The following is a 19,312-nucleotide window of genomic DNA, read 5'->3' as shown; positions in this document are numbered from 1 at the left end:
CACCTCTTTTTACAGCGGCAGGTTATTGTCTTGACTAATTTATGCAATTCAACATTTTATTTGGGTTTTCTCCCCATCTTCTTATATCAAGGGTCCTTCTCCAGACAAAACAGGATTTCTTTGACCTGCCAGCGTTGGGCAAACGGGGGCTAGTGGTGGTAAGTGAGCGAGACAGAGAGTGGCAGAGCAGACAGGCAGCCTTCCAGTCTGAGTGAAGAGCTTGATGGGTCTCCGTCGCTCTCTTGGGCTTTGGCCCTCACCATCTCTCTATTAGGCTGCCAGGCTCATGGGAGCCAGGTGACAGATAAGTGAAGAACGACACACACATTTTAATAGACATTTCAAAAGATAAACCTGATAATCATTTCTCTTTTTAATGAAGTCTAATGTCCTCGTTCTAATTCCGGTTGCGTCGGCTGTTAAGCATCAGCGTAACACTTGAATATGCATGATTGGGAAATTGTGAGGCGCACCGATGTAGCTACAAAACACACAAACCCAGACAACGGCAGAAATAGATTACAATAACAGGGGGAATTGATTAAACATTATTTCCGTAATGATCCATATCAAGTTCTATCATCTTTGAGTGGCAGCGGAGTTGCGGCGCTACGGAGAGGAAGAGGCGGCGGCACTCGACAAAGCGTCATGGAAATATTTGTTTGATTGTCTCTTGCGGTTAGCTCACAATAGCAGGAGCAGAGCTATAAAAAAACAACTGACCAGTCGAGTTGTCATCCCTCATCAACATTAGGCCTCATTCCTCATTAATTGGATAGATTAATTTGGAGCGCTTTGATGCCGGGGTGATGCATGTGTTCGGCTGTCCCCTCCTCACTATTCTCTGTCAGGTTGAATTTAGCCAGGGAAGGGGCTGACCTTTGAAAGTGAAGAGATCAACACAATTTGAAAAGACAATGTCACTTGCTGTAAATGTGATACGTGTAATAAATGACATTCAACCTTTCGGTGATGATGAGCTTTCGCAGGTCGGAGCGATGTGAAATATACGTGGTGTGTGATTGCGTCGGATGCGGAGCCGTTTTCACATGCACAGTTAAGATGGCGCAGCGTTAGAGGCTGGATATCATGCGCTCTCATTTCCCCGTGATTATGTCTAAGAGGAAACATTAGCATAGAGTAATGATATTACTGTGTGTACACAATAACAGTAATGGCAGCGCGGTGATGACAACAGCGAAATGGCGTTCTCTTTTAACTGTGATTGCACTGTAAAAATGTAGCATTGCCCGGGATTCAAAAGCGTTTCGTGACAGAAAAGAAAGTTGGTCGTGTTCCGCAAAAGCACTTTTTCCCCCCTTTTTCTTCTTCTTCTTCTCTCAATTATGATATGGGAACCCTCATCCAAATAGAGCTATCAGCCTTCCTGAGCCCAGACATCTTCACCATCACAAAGCCTCTCCTCTGGGACCAAGATAAAGACGGAGCGTGTGAGCAAGTTCAAACAACGTAAAGGAATTTCACAATCAGCACGCCCTTCAGAGGGTGAACAAACAAAGGAAGGCGTTTCTTGATAAATGATATTTAGAATCTGCAGACAAATAATCAAACAAATATATATCTATGTATATTTTAACATGTTTTCCTCTGCCTCAGTTGAAGTCCACACTGAACTGCATTTCAAGGAAACCTCGCGCTGACAACGGTTGAGCGTTACTGATTTTCTCTCTCGAGAGGTGCTTGTCATGGAGGAAGTGAGAGCGCAGGAGGTAGTGATGCTAATTTTGTAATTAAAACAGATGATCCGATGACCACATGCAAACAGATCCCTCCCTACCACCACCACCATCCACCCCTCAACCCCCATCCCGGCTAAATTGATATGATGGCAGAGTGGGTCGTGATTGATAACACTCGTCAATATATTTCATTTCAGGAGCCTTAGTCAAATGACAACTGGTTGTCATTGACTGAAAGCAATCTTTTTAAAAGGGGGAGCCTTTGCTAAGTATCAGATGAAAATGATTCCTCTGTCTGCTTGGGTGTCACTGTCTGTAGGAGCTTTATTGATTGGGCTTGAATATATTGCAGCCGCAGTAGTAACAGCTGCTAGTAATATCTCTCCTCTCCTTCGCCTCTCCTCTTCTGCTCGCAGCACTTTCCGTGCCACCGCTTATTGTGAGTGATCCAGCGTCGGAGCTCCTGCGCCGATTCCGCGGCGATCCTCGGAGTGACGTGTGGCAAATGTGAAGTGAGCCTGGTTCCGACCCAAATTAGAGAATGCCTCCCGTGTCCTAATGTGTCCTGAAGGCCTGGCTGTCTTGGCCAACTGCACACACACACACATACTCCCGTGCATGACTGCGTTAACTAAAACCCACCATTGTGTCGCCCGCCCCGCACGCTCTGTGTTATCAAGCACAAGGATGTTGGCATTGGTTGGTAAAGGTCATTTACTGTAATGAGATTTGCCACATGCAAGCATATGGCTTGATTATTGCCCTGTTCGTTAACATTTTCAGCAAAGAGACAAATAGACAGCTAAAATGGGAAGGGGGAGGGGGGGTAGCACAGGTGGGGCGGTGGCGAAACGTGTTCAGCACCCCCCACCACCACCACCTAAAAGATAGCGAGAACTTCTTCCACAACAGATCTGTCACGGAGATGATTGATCTTCCAATTTTCATAAGGAATGCGCACTATTAGAGCCGAGGATTTAAATTATCCTATAAAAGTTGCCTGCCTTAGATTTTTATGCGCTTAATGGACAAACACCTCTGTCTGTCTCCTTGATAATTTCTACCACATGTTACACTCCAGCGGTTTGGGTTTGGAAAGCAATTATGTTACCTCATGAAAGCAGAAATGTTTTCTTATCATGTTTTCTTTCTTTCTTTTTTTTTGTTACATTTCGTGATTTAGTTCATCAAAAAGTCTATGCCCACCTCAGTTGCGCGTCTTTGCCTTGGCACGTCGAGCGTATTTTGTCTGCTGATGCGTTAATAGCTTGTTATTCATCCAATCGTTACAGCTCTTGGAATGTAAAGCATTTTTCTTTCCCGCATGTGTTTATATGTTCGGCTGGCTTTGCGCCGGCGCGTAACTTTACACAATTATCCATACTGCATCATTGTCTGAGCGTGCGGCCGTGTGTTTTCATGTTTACCTCTCTTTGTTGCTGCAAGATGTATTCGTTTTATGTCCCCGTTTGCAGTGTGCGTGCGTGTGTGTAGGCATACGTGAGTGGACAGCAGGTATTTAACAAAGACAAGATGTTTGCTTTATTATCAGCATTAACTACGTAAACACAAAAAGCTTCAAAGTTTCATTCAATGACACTGAAGGGCTGTGGGTGGCTACATCAAAGCTCGAAACCTTCCCCTCTCCCCCATTTTAATGAGAAACAGGACTCACCAGCCTTGACTGAACCTGCCATCTGTGTGTGTGTGTTTTCTTGTTTGCCTGTGTGTATATGAATGTGGGACTAGCAAGCACATGGAAGCATGCACTTGTGTAGTCTAAAGTGGCACCACAATTCTAGACGACTTATTTATGGAGGCCGTGTCTTATGTTTGATCTGATGCATACACACCCCCCCGGTCCACCTCCTCCGTGGCAGGACTTCCTTTTTCCCCCCTTTTTTAAAAAGGGAGATTAACAGTTATAGTAAAGACGACTAGCTGATTAGTGCTATGGAGACCTCTAAATGTCTCGCCGCGTGACAGACACTTTTTCATGAGCCATTCATTTCCTTTTGGGACCGGTGTGCAAATCCTTGATACGACCACAACAAAGACTCTCCTTGTGCGCGCCACCGTCTTTACCTTTGTCGGAGAAATGCATACACAACATGGGGGCATTTTTACAAGCGCAATTAAGAGGGAAAACGGAGATTGTTTTTGCGGCGGCGAGCTGCGTATGGATTGTGCACTGAGTCAGTCCATTTAGCAGCTTTGACTGGAATGGCCCTGTTCAGTTTGACAGATCAGAAGAGGGGAGGAAAAAATATCTCAACACCATGAAAACCAAAGGCTTAGCAGTGAGCAAATCAGCCCTTTGTCTTGTTCAATTCAAATCAAAGGATAACCAGGAATGTTTGTTTGACAACAGCATTTACAATGCATTGTTCTGAAGCCCAGAGCCTCCCAAACAAAGACAGATAGGCTTTAAACAAGTCATTTAATTAGCACCGGATCCCCAGCTTTGGCTGCGCCAACCAATTATACATTCCTGAGGCATGTGCAGGTCCTATTTCACGGGAGTGAGAGGCAGATCCTCTCCAGCCCTGTCTCTTACAGTACATCTCTCCCCTTCCATTTAAGAGAAGGTAAATAGCCCAGACAGACAGCTTCATTAGCCAGCGTCTGAAGAGCGCGGGGCCGATTGTCGCTTAAATAGTGCGCTTTTACTGCAGGCCCAGCCAGCGACCTCCGATCAATTACAGCTGACATTATTGTTTGTCGGGAGCTTTTTTCCTGGACAGAGGGAGTAAAAAACGAGATCAGGCCTGAGCTTTGGCTGGAAATGTAATCTTCCCCCTCTCTTTGGTTCTTTCGCTCCACAAACAATAAATCATTCAGTTGAAGAGATAATAAAGTGCCAAGTAGGAGCTAGTTTAATTTTTGTCAGGGGAAATCTGTGCACAACAGAGTTAAGGGTAAGGGGCCCGGCTGCTTTCTCATCCCATTTTCAATGACAATGGCTTAGCTCCTCTCCTCTTCTTTTTCTCCGTAGGGTTAGATGGCCAAAAAGGCTGAAGTTCTGTGTCGATGAGGATTAACTGCGGCACAAATCACCAAAATAAATCACTGCTGGCGTTTTAATCATTTTTTTTTAAATCGTTCAACAGTCAATCAATCCATTTTTTCCCACTTTTCTTCAAATCTTTTTTTTTAATAAGTAACAAACCTGCCATTAGCCGTGAGGTTTGATTCTGATGTAACAGGTTTTTAATCACGTTGCTACCAAGGGCTGTTTTAATTCATTCAATTCATCCTCCGCGATTCAGATCTTTGCTTATCCATGCGTGAACTCCCAAGCACTGCACGACATAATAGCTGAGCTGTTTATATTGGTATTAAGTGATTTGTAGTTTTAATGATGGTAAATAGGAGTTCACCTTTGCAAGTCCCTCAGGCTTACTTCAGGTAAATTACTCCAAATGCATTGTCTGCCCTTCAGGAAAGAGAGAGGTGGTGGTTGGGAGGGGGGCTTGTGGGAATTCACCTCTCATCAGGTCTGAACTTCTATTTCAGAGATAAACAGAAAACTGACAAATATGTTTCTAACAGTTTGCCCACTGGAATATCTTCACAATATCACAGCAATTAATGAGTCTCTTCATTCTGGTTTTTGAAAAGGACAAAAAAAGAAGCAAAAATCTCTGTTTATTGTTACCTACGTAAAAAAAAGTTGTTGCAATTATTCATAGTGCTTTCATTTAAATGAGAATAAAAATCAAGAAAATGAGAAGAAATTGCATATGAATGCGATGAAAACGCTCTAACTGTCTTGTGAAAATGCCAGATTCCTTGAATAAATGCATATCCTCCTCACCTGGCTCCTTTCAGCCATAAATAAAAGGATTTGGTGCACCCTTGTTGGCCCGTGGCACATTCCCCTACAGTGGCCTGAATGGGTCTTTATGGGAGAAACATCGCTTTAGGATGGGGTGACAAGAAAGGGGCTGGACGGGCACTGAAAGCGAGACTAATACCCCCTTAGAGCGAACAGAGGTCCTGTGTTTCCGCGCCAGCCTGTCAGTCAGGTGGAGACACATCAATGAAATTCACATACCATCAAGAGAAAGATATGACAGGGAGATAAGTGGCGGTATGTTACTAACAAAGCGCAGACCTGCGTTGTTTTAAGTGACTTTTCACCTCTTTTTCATACTTTATTGATATGGTGAAAATCTACCTTTATGTGTGTGTAGCTGCGTTTGATTGAATGGGCGTAATAGAGACACCTCAAAGGCAGAATAAGTCTCTTCACTCTGGCCCTTGAGTGGCCTTGAAAGGCTGATAGGTAGCCTAGACCTCTCCATGTTGTCCTACAGTAAGTACCCCCGCAATCAGGCCCTCTGTGGTGTTTTTTAATTGAGCTTAGCCTGCTGAGTGGTAATTGATTCAGTCTGAGCTTCAGCAGAGGCGCTGATACAAGGTGCTGCTTGGCTTCCGCCTTTCTTTAATCTCCCCTGCTTTATATTGTTTGGGAATACTTGCCACTGAGAAACTGCATGCCACCTTTCTTATGGAAATCAATGCTTCTTTTGGAAGGAGGGGAATGACAGAGAGGAGTACTTCTCATGTCCTTTCATTTTCAACCAGTGTCCTTCTCTTTAGAGGCTTCGCCATGCAGATCTCCTTGCCCTTTGGCTACTGATGTTTTGTCAAAAAAAGAAGAGTGGAGTTGTTTTGTGGATAGCTTTCTGTAGTGTGCTATCTTTTTTTCTTCCCCTCCTTTTTCTCTACACAGCTTTCTTTTTTTTCTTTTTTACCTTGAACCGGGCTGCCAAGAAAGACAGAAAAAAAAAAAGGAGTTAAAAAAAAATCTACAGAGAGGCTCGATCAGATCCAATAGTGTCTATGAGGTTTTCTTTAAAGCATTTGAGGAAAAGCATCTGAGTGGCGGAGGAATGAGACCAAACTGTTCCCAGTCACTTTTGATCCTGCCAGTTCAAAGTCCCTGTAGAGCGCGGGCGGGGGGAAGGAGGGGGGTGCCACGGCTGGGGAGGGGAGGGGGATACAGACACCTAGCTTTGACCCTCTGTCTGTGCTCATGTCCTTTGAAAGTTGGCTTGTTTTCATTAAGCCATTCAGAAGCGCAGTTCAGGGCCACTATTTGACTAGCTACAACCCCCCCCTCCACCGCACCCCACCCGCAGTATCTTTATTAGACTTTCTTTACATTTTCTCGCTGCTAATGTCTTCAATTTCCCCAATTAGGCGTCTACTGCCAGACAGCAATTGAATAATTTAGAACATTTGTAAGATATCTCTGATGTTGTAATGGAATAATTTGTGTGTTCGTATAGAGAAAAAAAACCCTGAAAATCACATTATTGGGTGAGCTGAATGCGACCTACTGTTTTTTTTTTAGTCTCATTCTCTTCTTCTCTTTGTCTCTTGGTCTGCACTGTCGGCGGCTATAATTAGCCTAAAGTCATTGCCGTACTGTAGCCTAGCGCTACTTGTTTGTCATTAGCGCGTTTAACTAGTCATTTGGGTAATGACTTTCAAGATTGCCCTTGTTTTTACCGAGATATTTTTTTATATGTAAATATTGAGAGAATTTCCATAATTTGCCCCTTTTTATTCATCATAGAATAATTGATGCATATTTATTGCAGTGTAAACTTTGGTCTTTGAATGACTGTGTGTATAGTTATCGTCCCCATTTTCTTTATTATTATTGCAGTAGTATCTATTATTAACACGTGCTGTAAAACATTTATGTGTATTATGTTAACATGGAAAGATACCCGAGACGTGATTAATCTGAATTATTCCTTTCTTTTCCTGGCGCTTGGCTCTGTAAAGCTTTAGTGTTATTGGACACCAATTTTAAAGGGGATCTCAGTGGTGGGAATTACTGATTGCTGAATTAACACCAGCAGGTTCTGAGTTTTCAGCCAAGTTTCCCCTGTGGGTAGCTCACTCATAATATGCATCATTGAGTAACCAACGACCTCTTCCTGTGTCTCAGGCCTGGAACTCCCCTTCATGATGATGCCACACCCTCTGATCCCAGTCAGCCTGCCCCCAGCCTCTGTCACTATGGCGATGAGCCAGATGAACCACCTCAGCACCATTGCAAATATGGCCGCCGCAGCACAGGGCCAAAGTCTGCCCTCCAGAATGGTCACCTCTGTTATAAAGGTAAATTTTTAAAAGAGAAAGCAAGCAATGTCATAATAACAGCTGGCTGCTGTAAACACAGTTCCCTCTTTCTCGTGGCATAACACTCGAGCCTGCGCTGGATATTTATTTTGCATGTGTGGTTTTATGGCTGTTGGGGTTGCAGGAACGTTTGCCGGACAGTCCCTCCCCTGCTCCTTCCTTAGAAGACCACAGGAGGCCAGGCAGTCACCCATCGTCCCACCGCAGCAGCAGTGTGTCCAGCTCCCCAGCCCACACAGAAAGCTCCTCAGACAGGATACGTACGTATTATATATTGCTTCACAACACATTTATTAACACAAATAAAGAAAAAATAAAGAAAAAAAAAACCTCTAAAGGGCTTTACAGATTGTACAGATGGAAGGTTTAAGCTCCTGTCTAGCTAATAATGTTTTGGTTTTTTTTGCTGATTTTTTTATGCAGCCGCACACCACAATGGTCTCTCCATGAACCAAGCCTTGCTTGGCCTGTCACCCAACATTGCACCGGGACCTAAAGAGGGAGACCTGGCCCATGACATGAGCCATGAAGCAAAGAGGATGCACGCTGATAAAGGTGAGTCAAGTCTCAGCCCCGTTCTGTTCAGTTCTATGTATGTACTGCCGATTCATAACAACAGTTGCTTCAAGGCACTTTATATTGTACACAATTAAAAGGACAACCCCAGCAATCAGACAATCCCCCTATGAGAGGCACTTAGCAACAGTGGGAAGGAAAACCTCCCTTTTAACAGGAAGAGAGCTCCAGCAGAATTAGGATCAGGGAGGGGAAGCCATCTGCCATGACCATGGGAGACAAGACCAAACACACACTATAGTCGTACAGTAGTGCAGTAGTGACGTATAAACAGGGGAGGAGTGAAAAGAGGTGAGTGCAGAAAACTAGTCCACCAGGAGCTTGAGAGATGGTTCAACAGGAGAGGGGCCTGAGAGCTGAAGGCTCTGCCTCTCATTCTCATTCTCATTCTAAAGTAAGTAGAAACACAAAATTCTTATGTTGTTTGTTGGTTTTTTTTTTTTTTTTACATATTTTTCAGTTTCTCAATTATGTAATTTAAATTCTCGAGAAAGCTGAACAGTTACAGTTTGAATGGCCACAATCTCGGGTATTTCAGTGTGTTTTTCAAACTTCCTGACAGACATTTTTTTAAAATTTACTTCACACAATGCAGATGCATTACTGGGGACTGACGGAATTGCAGTGATAAGTCTGAAGAAATTTGCATGAACAGCCAGCAAAATTAAGCAATGTTTACTGATAATATTTAAAGGTGCCATCAAGTTAGTGTGGACCTGTAAATCTTCAAGTCTGATATCAGCATACATTAGAAGAACTAGCAAACTACATGCATGCACATACTTACATATATGGGACTCACAGTGGGCTAGACAATGTTTATCCAAAGTTTCACCAAGATCAGTCCACTCATCCAGTAGGAGAACATTCAAATCATACATTCATACATACATACAATATATACGCAATACTTAATTATAATATAATGCCAGCGTCTTCTAGGCAAAATTACCTTCCCTTTAGCTCCATCCATTCCTATTTACTGAGATGCAACTAATTTCTATCAAACAGTGTCAACAAAAAGTGAAGAGATTCTCTGTGGTTGGGCTTCATTAACACTCTTACTAAACAGACCATTCACTAGTCTCACTAATAAATGGAGAAATCTCTGTATGTGTGTGTTGTGCGGCTTTTGGTTCTTTGCATTTTTCATCAACTGTTCATCAGATTCTCTTCACACTTGGCAGGTAATTGTGGGGGTCGAGGCAGCGCCGTGTGGACTTTTAAGTCGTTGGGATGAGCGCTCCTCACATTTTGAGTAAAAGTTATTTTCTGTTAAAGTTTTACAGCAGTCAGACAGGCAGCTGGAGAACAGGCGAGACAGGCAATGGGCATTGGGCCCAAGGCCATTAGGGAACCCCTGAGGGCTGACAAACTTTACTCCACAGCAATCTCTCAAAATGTGGCAACCGCAGTGACCGCAACCTACTCCCCCTTAAACAAGCAGTTGAGGATTTGCACTGACGTTTCAATAGGAAACCTATCCAGAAGGCCTCCTTCTAGCTATGGCATCTTTAGTGAGCTGCAGGCGGAGCTCATTCTCTCACTGCAGCTCAAAACTCAATCTGTATGAAAGCTTAATTCCACACGATGTTGGGTTGTTTTTGGAATGCTTGGGATGTGCATTTTATCAGCGTAGGTAAAGTATGCAAAATAAAGCCATTAATAAAAATAAAGCTCTTGTTGCACAATCAGGCTAATGTTGGGTATTTTGCATTGAGTGAATGCATCATTAGAGCTGTCCTTTTATAAAATCAGTACTTGCATTGCTCATCTTAGCAGTAATTTAATGCTGTGACATGCATACACAACTGTGAAAAGTAAAGTTAAGTCTTTCAAGGCTATATCATATATCTGCATAGCAGTTTGAGACCAGACTTGCGGAACTGTTACAGATCAGGTGTGTACAGTATTTTGCTGACCAAACCTTTTCCCCCTGACATGAATGACTGAAGTCACTCTGCTCACTCTGCTGCATATGCCTGTTTTAAATAGGTCATACACTAGTTTGTGTAATTTGTCAAGAGCAGCAAAAAGTTTCATAAACTCAGATTTACTTTTTGTACCAGCAGCAACATTTGCCAGCATTACAACTCTCATCATTCCACAGATTTCTAAAGAAACTTACAATCCACAAGGGAAAAGTCTGCATGCCATTATCAAAAGAAAAGTGTTATATTTCTAGAGCTTTATGAAAAGGACCCTAAAAGTCCATTTGAGTCCTTGAATATTGGCAATAAAATTGAGAAATGTTAAACCTTTAATTTAAAGATTGATCCTGCCCTTCATTTGTCATGATGTCAGACTGTGCTGCTGCTTCTATGGCTTCATGTCTCTGTTTAGTGCGCATTGTTGCACAGGCACATAGAAATAGATTAACTGCACACATGTGTTTTGCTTGTTGGATCTCTTTGAAAGTGTCTTTACCTGGCTTTGGACGTTTTACATTTGCAACATCATATCAGCCCCCTGTAATGCACATGCTGCGATTTAATAACACCCCTGGAGTTCTCTTAATTAACTACAAAAACATTTAATAGTGCAACTAAATGTCAGCTAGGTCTGATTTCCACACAGATTTTGCATCTCAGTTATTTTATTTAATTATTTATTTTTAGATATGATATTTGTTGCCACACATATCAATTGTTTTTAATCTTTCCTACCAAAATAAAATGCAGAATTAGCCGATTAGCCTTTACGCTATTAATTGCTTTTATAAATTCATTACGATGTTGTTGATGAGAATTACGAAGAAGAGGAAAATGAGAAAAGAAGCAGATAGAAATCTACTAAGCATGGCAGATTAAATACAAAATGAAGCAAATAATAGATTTCAGTATTCTCTGTTGGTTTTAGCGGAGCTGTGCTGGGTGATGCAGGGTGGGGTGAGGTTGATAATGATAATAAAACCACTATGGAAATCATTCGGCTGTATGTTCCCTGTTGGCTAGGCTGACGTGAAGATCAGTGTTAGACCTTCACTCACAGGGTGTGAAGCAGTGAATAGTAATAATTAGCAGGATCATGAGCTGAATTTATGGGTCACAGACCGTCTAACTGCACGTGTGCGAGCATATGTGTGTGTGTGCGTGCGTGTTCGTATGTGAAACAAGGAGAGATTTGCACTAACGGGGTAACGCAAACAAAGAACGAGGGTTTAACCGAGGATCCGCACACATAAATCAACTGAATGTTTCCTCAGCAGCAGAAATCTTCCTTCTCAGCTGAAGTGCCTCCTCCACACTCAGATAATCAACACAAATGACTCTAATTTCTTCACAATATTAGAGGAGAAAGCAAATGACCGAGCAATCCGCGGCAGTTCTAACTAGTTGACCCGCGCACATCTACTAGCAAACACACGCTGTATTATCTTTGAGATTGTCAATTCCTAATATGTCACTGGACTTGATTAGGATTCTGAGCTCTTCAGTGTGTGCACCAGAGGTCTCGGGCTGTGGAAAACATTTTTATAAAATAACCCATTAATGCAGAGGAGTGCAACTAAATTAGTTACCAATTTGCTGAGCATGAATTAATGAAGAGAGCTTCTCCCGGCTCCCACAGTTGTAATTTTCATAATAACCCCAGACCTTTATTTGGCAGGTTGTTTAGTTTTTTCGTTTGAAGGTTTTCATTAGTCTAATGAGGACTGTGCAAGGGCGAGCAGTCAGCACAATTTACATGAGGAAGCTATCATAATAAATGAGGCAATTTGAATAACATGCACAGGTTTATGCAGCGAGATAAGAGAGATTGTAGCAGCCAAATACAGAGGTAACCAATACATTAGAACCAACTAATAACCAAAGTAATTCCAATAAAAGCTTTAAGTGAAGGGAATAAAATTAATGATAGATATATTGAACTGTAATGATATGATACACGATGCATTGGATTAATAAAATAAATGTGTTCCATTGTTAAAGAGGGGAGAGGCCTCCCCATCCGAAGCTTTGTTTATGGCGAGCTTTTTAATTAGGCCGTTCATCGCATCAGTTTGTTTAGATAAATGAGATAACATTCCAATGGTTTAATGATATCTCTCCACTTGTTTGATCTTTATGATCCTGGCAGAGCATTAAATTAATCTCTTGCAATGCACTCTAAGAAGGGGAGCAGGTTGGCTGCAGAGGACGGATGCAGTGCCCCGGCTCATATGGAGACTATTTAAACAGTCAGACGCCTCAGAGACAGCCCCTATAATGCCTCAGCACTCACATCCTATGAACGTGCCTCATCTTTTTCATGTCATCTCTGGTGATGAAGGACAAAGGCTGTTTGTTGTCGTATAAAACAGACACTTCCCAAAGTTGTGTCACCAAGTGCAGCGCAACCAGATGGTAGGGCTTTTTTTTGCTGTTGTTTGAACGTGATTATTTTTTGTCCAAATTTTGCCAAAGAAGAGAAAAAAAAGAAAAAGAAAGAGATTAGTCGATACGTTGGGGGGAGAAAAAATAAAAAAGCTAGTAGAAAGCTAAGTGTTATCTCACATGTGACTAATTGAATTGCTTCAAACAGAAAGTCTGCGGCGATAGCTTCCGACAAGCCTCTGTCTCGTGAAACAGCAGGTAGCTGACAAACAAGGGGAAATTTGAAAGGTACAGAAGCCTTTTGGCTGTAAACTTACTTTGGACATCAAACACTGGCTATCATTTTATTTCCTTGGGGAAAAGGTGTTTGAAACACAAGCCATATGTACAGTATGTATGTTGAAGAGTTTTCTGTTTAAAAAAAAAAAAAAGAAAGAAGAAAAGAAAAGAAAAGAAGAAAAAAAACATGTGGCAGTTTAAGCAATTTCCCATCAACAGCTCTAACCCCCACCCCCAAGTGCAGGTAAACATGCCACATCTCTTTTGCACCGAGCTAAAATGCCTGACAAGACGTGCAGAGGCAAGTACAGTATGTAAGGCGATTCTGTAAACCATATTTTAAAAGCGGCTGAATCATTAGTAATATGATATTGGCACTTCACTGGTGAATGTTATGTATACTTGTTGACACAACAGGAGATGCGCTCCTAATCTCCTCTCAAGCATAAATGGAAGCCTGTGGTGCATTATGTCACCTAGGTGGTGCATCCTCTCCTATACCTGCTATCATCCGAGCAGTCGGCGATGCACCGTGCACTGGTGTGACCACAATGGACAAAGTTGATTTGTCTCGCCTTTTGTTTGTCAGGACGCTGCTTAGGCGCACTGTCCGCGGCCCCAGCTTGCACTCTCAAAGATCAAACCGAGCAGGTATGAGCATCAGTCTGTTTCCATACAGCTGCTTTGGCCAAGGACCTGTGGACGCTCATGGGTTCGTGTAGAGAGAGCGAGCGAGAGAAAGGGGAACGTAGTTTAGAAAAAAAAAGATGAAAAAAGACAAAAGAGTGATTTCTAGCCTTTGTAGTCTTTGTTCTGCTCCTTCTTTGCATAAGCATTTGCAATGATAAAAAGGCAGGCGGGGGACTCTGGGTCAGGCAAAAGTTTCGGCGTCAGTTTTGTGCTCTTTTCGTAAATATTCCACTGACACCGATGGTATCGCCGTACAGTATCATTAAAAGTTCGAGCTCCTTCCCTCTCATCTCCCTGACTTTTAATGTATAGTGTTTTGCTCAGTACCTCCCGATGTCCTTGGAATCGCGAGCTTCAAACACATGCTGACTACCTGACTTTCCCTAAGTCAGGAGGCAAGATCATTAGCCATCACAGCCCTGAAATGTGACTTGGCAGACAATAATGCTTTATGATCAAACAACTTGTCAGTGCGTCCTGTTGAAATGAAAGAGTGCAAAAAAATAATTCAATAGAGGATCAATCAAATTTCCTCAGCCCGTGTGAGAGAGAGATTGCTGATGGTGCAGAGAGGGGCTATTCCTCGAGGACATGGGAGTTCATTTGGATATTTGTTCTCCCCTCTCATGAATGTTCCATTGCGTGACACCATCTCCTGCTAATCACATTTCACTGAAAAAAGGGGGGGGTGGGTGGGGATGCTTTTAGGAACGTTGAAAAGAGAGAGGTTCTTTTTAATCTTTGAAATGCCTCAAAAGTGACAGAATGCTTTCTCCTGCCAAGACGTGAGCCTCGGATGGGGAGATAAATATGCTGTGGTCAGCTAAGTGTATCTAGTGAGCAGAGAGGCAAATTTAATAATGCATTATCATTCACTGGCGAAGGTGAAATCTCCCTGTCCATCAGAAGGCTCAGGCCTGTTTCATGTTACCCTTCACTGCAAATGAACAAGTGCTTTACTCAGCCATACTAGAGATGCACAGTAGGCACCAGTGCTTTACTATATATGCTGCTCAGGACCGTCAGGAAAGCAGGGCCCCGTAATCAAAGCAATCATCTATCTGTCTTGACTGGAGACGTTAATGCTCACGCTTCTTTATCCTGATGAAACTGTTGTTGTTGAACAATAACCCCGTCTTTTTTTTTTCTTTCTGAGAACACAAGGTGCGTTTTACATATCTGAGCATCTGCTATTATGCAGATTATGGGAACATATTTACCTGAATGCCCTTGGACAACAGCACTAAACAATTATGAAGATTATGTACAATGCAGAAAATTTGCGATTCAAAACAATGCCTATCGTAGTGGCGGCAACTGTTGCAGACAGATAAGGTTGACCCTGAATGTGTGTTTCTGCGCTTTCCGAGACATTCTGTGGGGTTGTTTGTATAATTTAATATTTACATGTAAACAGTAATTAAGCGATGCTACCAACATGCCAAGGCCAGGCTCTGCCAAGGTAAACACCAGCCCTAGTAGTTTGCCACAGTCCATCATGTTTACAGACTTGCAGAGCTGAGTGCTGTTTGTGTGCTCTTCCTTGGCAAAGCCCATAAAGCACAACCGATTGGATGCCGAGTGTTCAACACAGTCACTCTTATCGTCTGGCAGTCTGCTCGCAGACTTGAGGACATTGTGAGTCAAACCTTTAAATTTTCACTCGGCGATAATTACGCCGCTATACTTGAGCTTTTATATCCTTTCACTGAGAAAGTAAATCATTCCTAATAAAGAGAGGAAGAATGGGGGGCGGAGGGAAAAGTGCTCGAGGACTAATTCTCTTCACTCCCTCCCTCTCTATTCTGCTTTTTGAAAGCCTTTCTCTGAGTATTCCAGTCACCTTGACTTTGCAGCTGCAGCCTTATAGTCTGTTGCTTATCCTGCCTAACCCCAGCCTGTCAATTAGGTCTTTAAAAATTAATCTCTTTAACTGGAAATACCATGCCAGCTTTCTTCCGTCTGTAAATGAAGTGTTATTAATTCACACAGCGCAAAGCCACTGTTATGAATAATGTTATCAAAACAGATTTCCACACGTTTAACACGTCGCTCCTATTAAAACCCCTTAAGTATTTTTATTACTGTGAAAACAGGACAGCTAATGGATTTGCATCAGTTTTTTGCCGCTTCCTCACCAGGCAGCCGCGGAGCAAGTGCTCCTAAGCTAGGCCCTCTTTAAAAGTTTACATTTTTCCCATTTTCTCTTTTGTTCTTTCATCTTCATTTAAAAAGAGAAGGGGGAAAAAAAGAAAAAGAAAAGAAAAGCAGCTCAGTGTATCCAGTCTGGATTAGTGCCAGCTGTCGTCGACAGTCATTCAGCAGTAGCGGCAGAACGGCAGAGCCTCTCCCTGTAGGATTGCAATGCCAGGCAATGACACCAATGTGTCTCCCCCCTCCCACCACCCCTCCTCCGCTTCCCCACCCTACCCCACCCCTTCCTCCCAAACCCAGCAAAGCTCTGATCTAGCAGCAGGCTATCTGGCCAACCACGCCAAGCTAATACTTGTTCTATTAAAACCTGGTGATTATGGGGGATTTCCTCTCTGTTTGTTTGTTTGAATGCTTAATTATCAATATGTAATTGGCATCTGTATTGTGATGTCGGGCGCATATTCGGTGGCATATTTTGCTGGAATGTAAGTTGCTATCGGCTGGAAACAGGACTCCCCAGTCACCGTCTAAGTTAAGCTGCATGAGAAGTTGCTCTAATGAATTAATAAATGCCAAACAAAGGAGAACTAAACAAAGAGTGAGAGAAATAAATGGCTTGATGATTAGTGGGTCAGGCAGCTTAGCGGGGTGTACAGTACAAATGATCCCCCCTCTGAAATGTGAATGATTTGGGCAAAATAGCCAATCGATAGTTGAGGCCAGTTTAATCTCTGGGATTCTTCTGTTAATAAATGGGCCCGGACAATAGAGGTCAATATGCAAAGACAGTTTAAACACCTTCAAAGCTGCTCGCAGTGATGTCCTTCTCCAAGCATTATCTTCTTGACAGTTTGGGCTCAGAGTCGATAGGTGAATTACAGAAATCTATTCAAGTCTCAAGTCAGCCCCCCTCCTGTCATTTCCCTTTCTGAGCCACAAGTTTATTTTGCTCTGCCACCACTGGACTGACTTAAAACCAAGAGCGAGGATTTTAGCCCCTCAATCTTTCGCCTTAACCAACTCGCTCCTTTCCCCTTTCGTCCATCCGAACTGCGATCGTCTCTCTCTACAAAATGCCATTTTGCCTCCGCTACTGTTCTCTTTAAGAGCTCATTTGAAGCTGTGCGCTGGCAGAAACAAAAGTCCTGTATGCTTTTATGCAGTCATCACAGTCAGCCAAGCCTGTAATCCTCAGAGGTCCGATAATGACATAGCCCCTGCATTTATTACATGGAGGAGAGGAGAGAGGGAAAACGCTGACTTTGAACAAATGAACACTCTGACCTTTATGCAATAAATATGACATGGGCCGCATAAAAAGACAAGATATCTTCCTCCTGAATGGAAGTCAACACAGATCCTGCTCCCTTGCCTCTTGCTCTCGCTGTTTCCATTTCTCTCTCTCCCTGTTTTTTTCCCCTCCCCTTCCTTCTCCAAGCTAACAGTTAAACAAAGGACAAAATCTCTCTTAACTGCACCATAACAGTGTAATCTGTGCCATTATGCACAGCGTACCCTCCAAAACATTTTGGGACAAGCACCTGTCAGTATTCTGATCCTTGTGTTGTTTCTTACGTTTGACCACAAGCCGGCATCAGCGACAAGAGCGTCATTGGGTATATTTGTCCCTGCTAGGAGAACACCGTTTTAACAGACAGAATCAACCTTTGACTGTGTCTTTTGTAATCTCGGCGCGATCCCAATCGAGGGTTGCGATCTTCTTCTTTTGTCACCTCAGACCACCTCTGTGACAGTAAAGGATTTATGGTTATTTCCTCCATGCAGCCTGTCCATCTGTGGCTCTATCTTCATATGGCCTTGAGAATACGATTCAATTTATTAAAGCAAAGCAATGGACTCATTACTTTAAAAAGGTGGCACGAGCGAGCGGGAGAGAGAGAGGGGGGAGAGAAAGCGAGAGAGGGAGAAGTGACACACTGAATTGGTTATTAATGGAAAGGCACAGCCATAGGGCAGTTGAAATTTAATGATATCCTACAAGAAAATATGAGGGTGTCACTCTCCAAAAAGTCATGCTAAATGTCAACATTTTAAGGTCCCGGTGCTAATTTTATGCCTGTGCACAGTAATGTTTTGGAGAGCATTTAGGAAACACGGCCCAGTGGCCAGCCTGATTATCCCACTCACCTTCTCTCCTCTCTCCAAATGGGTTTGTGCAGCAAGCGATTTCATCTCTAAGTGAAGGGAACATTAGGGAGGGGAGAGAAAGCGACGGAGGAAAAACACGCGGTTTGATTTTCATGCTGTGATAAGAGAGTGGGAGCCAAATGTTACCTGTTAATCTAGCCCAAACCGACCGGGGCTCTTGACTTTGTCCCCCAGCAGGGATGGGGCAAACACTCATTTTCCTCTCTCCGTGATGAAAAGGAAATTAGCTTAAATGTGATGAGGGCACATTAAGTGTGTGTGCCGTGCGTGCGTGTAATGAATGTGTATGTCCGCTTGAGAGTTTTGCATACATCCAAGCATGTGAGTCTTTCCTCTTTCCTCGCAGCATATACGGCGTGTCACACACACATATGCGCGGCATATGCAAGGGATAGTCTTCCGAAAGAATTTGTCCTGTATGGCTCGTCAAACACTTTGCTTAGGACGAGCATGCTTGTGAGCCATCCAAATCTTCCTGATCCCAAGCTATCGTGTACATATTTTATTCTGCGAGGAAATGAAACCTGCTTTTATCGCATTTGCAGAGGTTACAGTTGTTAGAATCAGCATACGACATGCTACGCTACCTGTTTAAAACTCTCGCAGTTACAGCTGACTTTTCTTCTTTTTTCCTTTCCTCCAGAGTGCAGACATCATGTGCAAGATCAGCTAAGGCTCATGTTTTTTTCAAGTGCTCAAATTGCATGCAACTTCTTTTTTTTTTTTTCTTTTTTTTTTTGCCCAGCTCTGCATCGCCACGTTCGTACGAGAAGACAGATATTTCCCTTGACAAGATTTTTCCGAACCTAGCGCTTTAAGTGCAGCTTGAATAATGCTGTGTTTGCTGCTAATGGCTGTCCGAGAGGTCATAACTACTCCATTTGAAGGAGGCTGGTTTTCTCCGCAGCCCTGGCAGGTCAAATCAAATGTAATTGTGCAGTGAAAAAGCATTGCCTTGCTTTGTGTTTCCTGTGCTGACAACCTCCAGGTTTAGCATTCAGTTCTCCTGCTGGGAGGAACACAGGTTTGCAAGGACAAAGGCTTCACCTGTCAATATATCACACTGACTGGCCAGCCAAATGTACCTCTGCTCTCCCTCTCTCTTTCCCTCTCTCTACTATCTCTCTACGTCTCTGTCACTCTTTCATTCTTCTGTTGCAGCCTCCTCTACCTCAGACCGTGCCTCACCTATCTATCCATCCGTCTTCCGTCTTCAAACATCTATCTCTCTGTTGCCAGCATCCTTCTGTCCTCTTTCTCGCTCAC

General features: G+C 43.0%; 1 protein-coding gene across 3 annotated transcripts in view; it reads left to right on the top strand.

Annotated features, from left to right (window-relative positions):
• Positions 1 to 19,312, top strand: part of dachd (dachshund d) — a 90,063-nt gene that overhangs the window by 59,028 nt on the left and 11,723 nt on the right. For 2 of the 3 annotated variants that reach the window (XM_042221831.1, XM_014337738.2), the window contains exons 4-6: positions 7,669 to 7,841; positions 7,978 to 8,122; positions 8,286 to 8,417. In XM_042221831.1, the coding sequence (XP_042077765.1) occupies positions 7,669 to 7,841; positions 7,978 to 8,122; positions 8,286 to 8,417 (450 nt within the window). The remainder of the gene's footprint in view (positions 1 to 7,668; positions 7,842 to 7,977; positions 8,123 to 8,285; positions 8,418 to 19,312) is intronic. The other variant, XM_014337739.2, reaches the window with a different exon arrangement.

The sequence above is a fragment of the Haplochromis burtoni genome, unplaced genomic scaffold (assembly GCF_018398535.1).
Source record: "Haplochromis burtoni strain Fernald_Lab_line unplaced genomic scaffold, NCSU_Asbu1 Contig_75, whole genome shotgun sequence".
Lineage (NCBI taxonomy): Eukaryota > Metazoa > Chordata > Actinopteri > Cichliformes > Cichlidae > Haplochromis > Haplochromis burtoni.
Note: the sequence above shows the minus strand (reverse complement) of the source record. Positions and strands in the feature narration are given on the sequence as shown.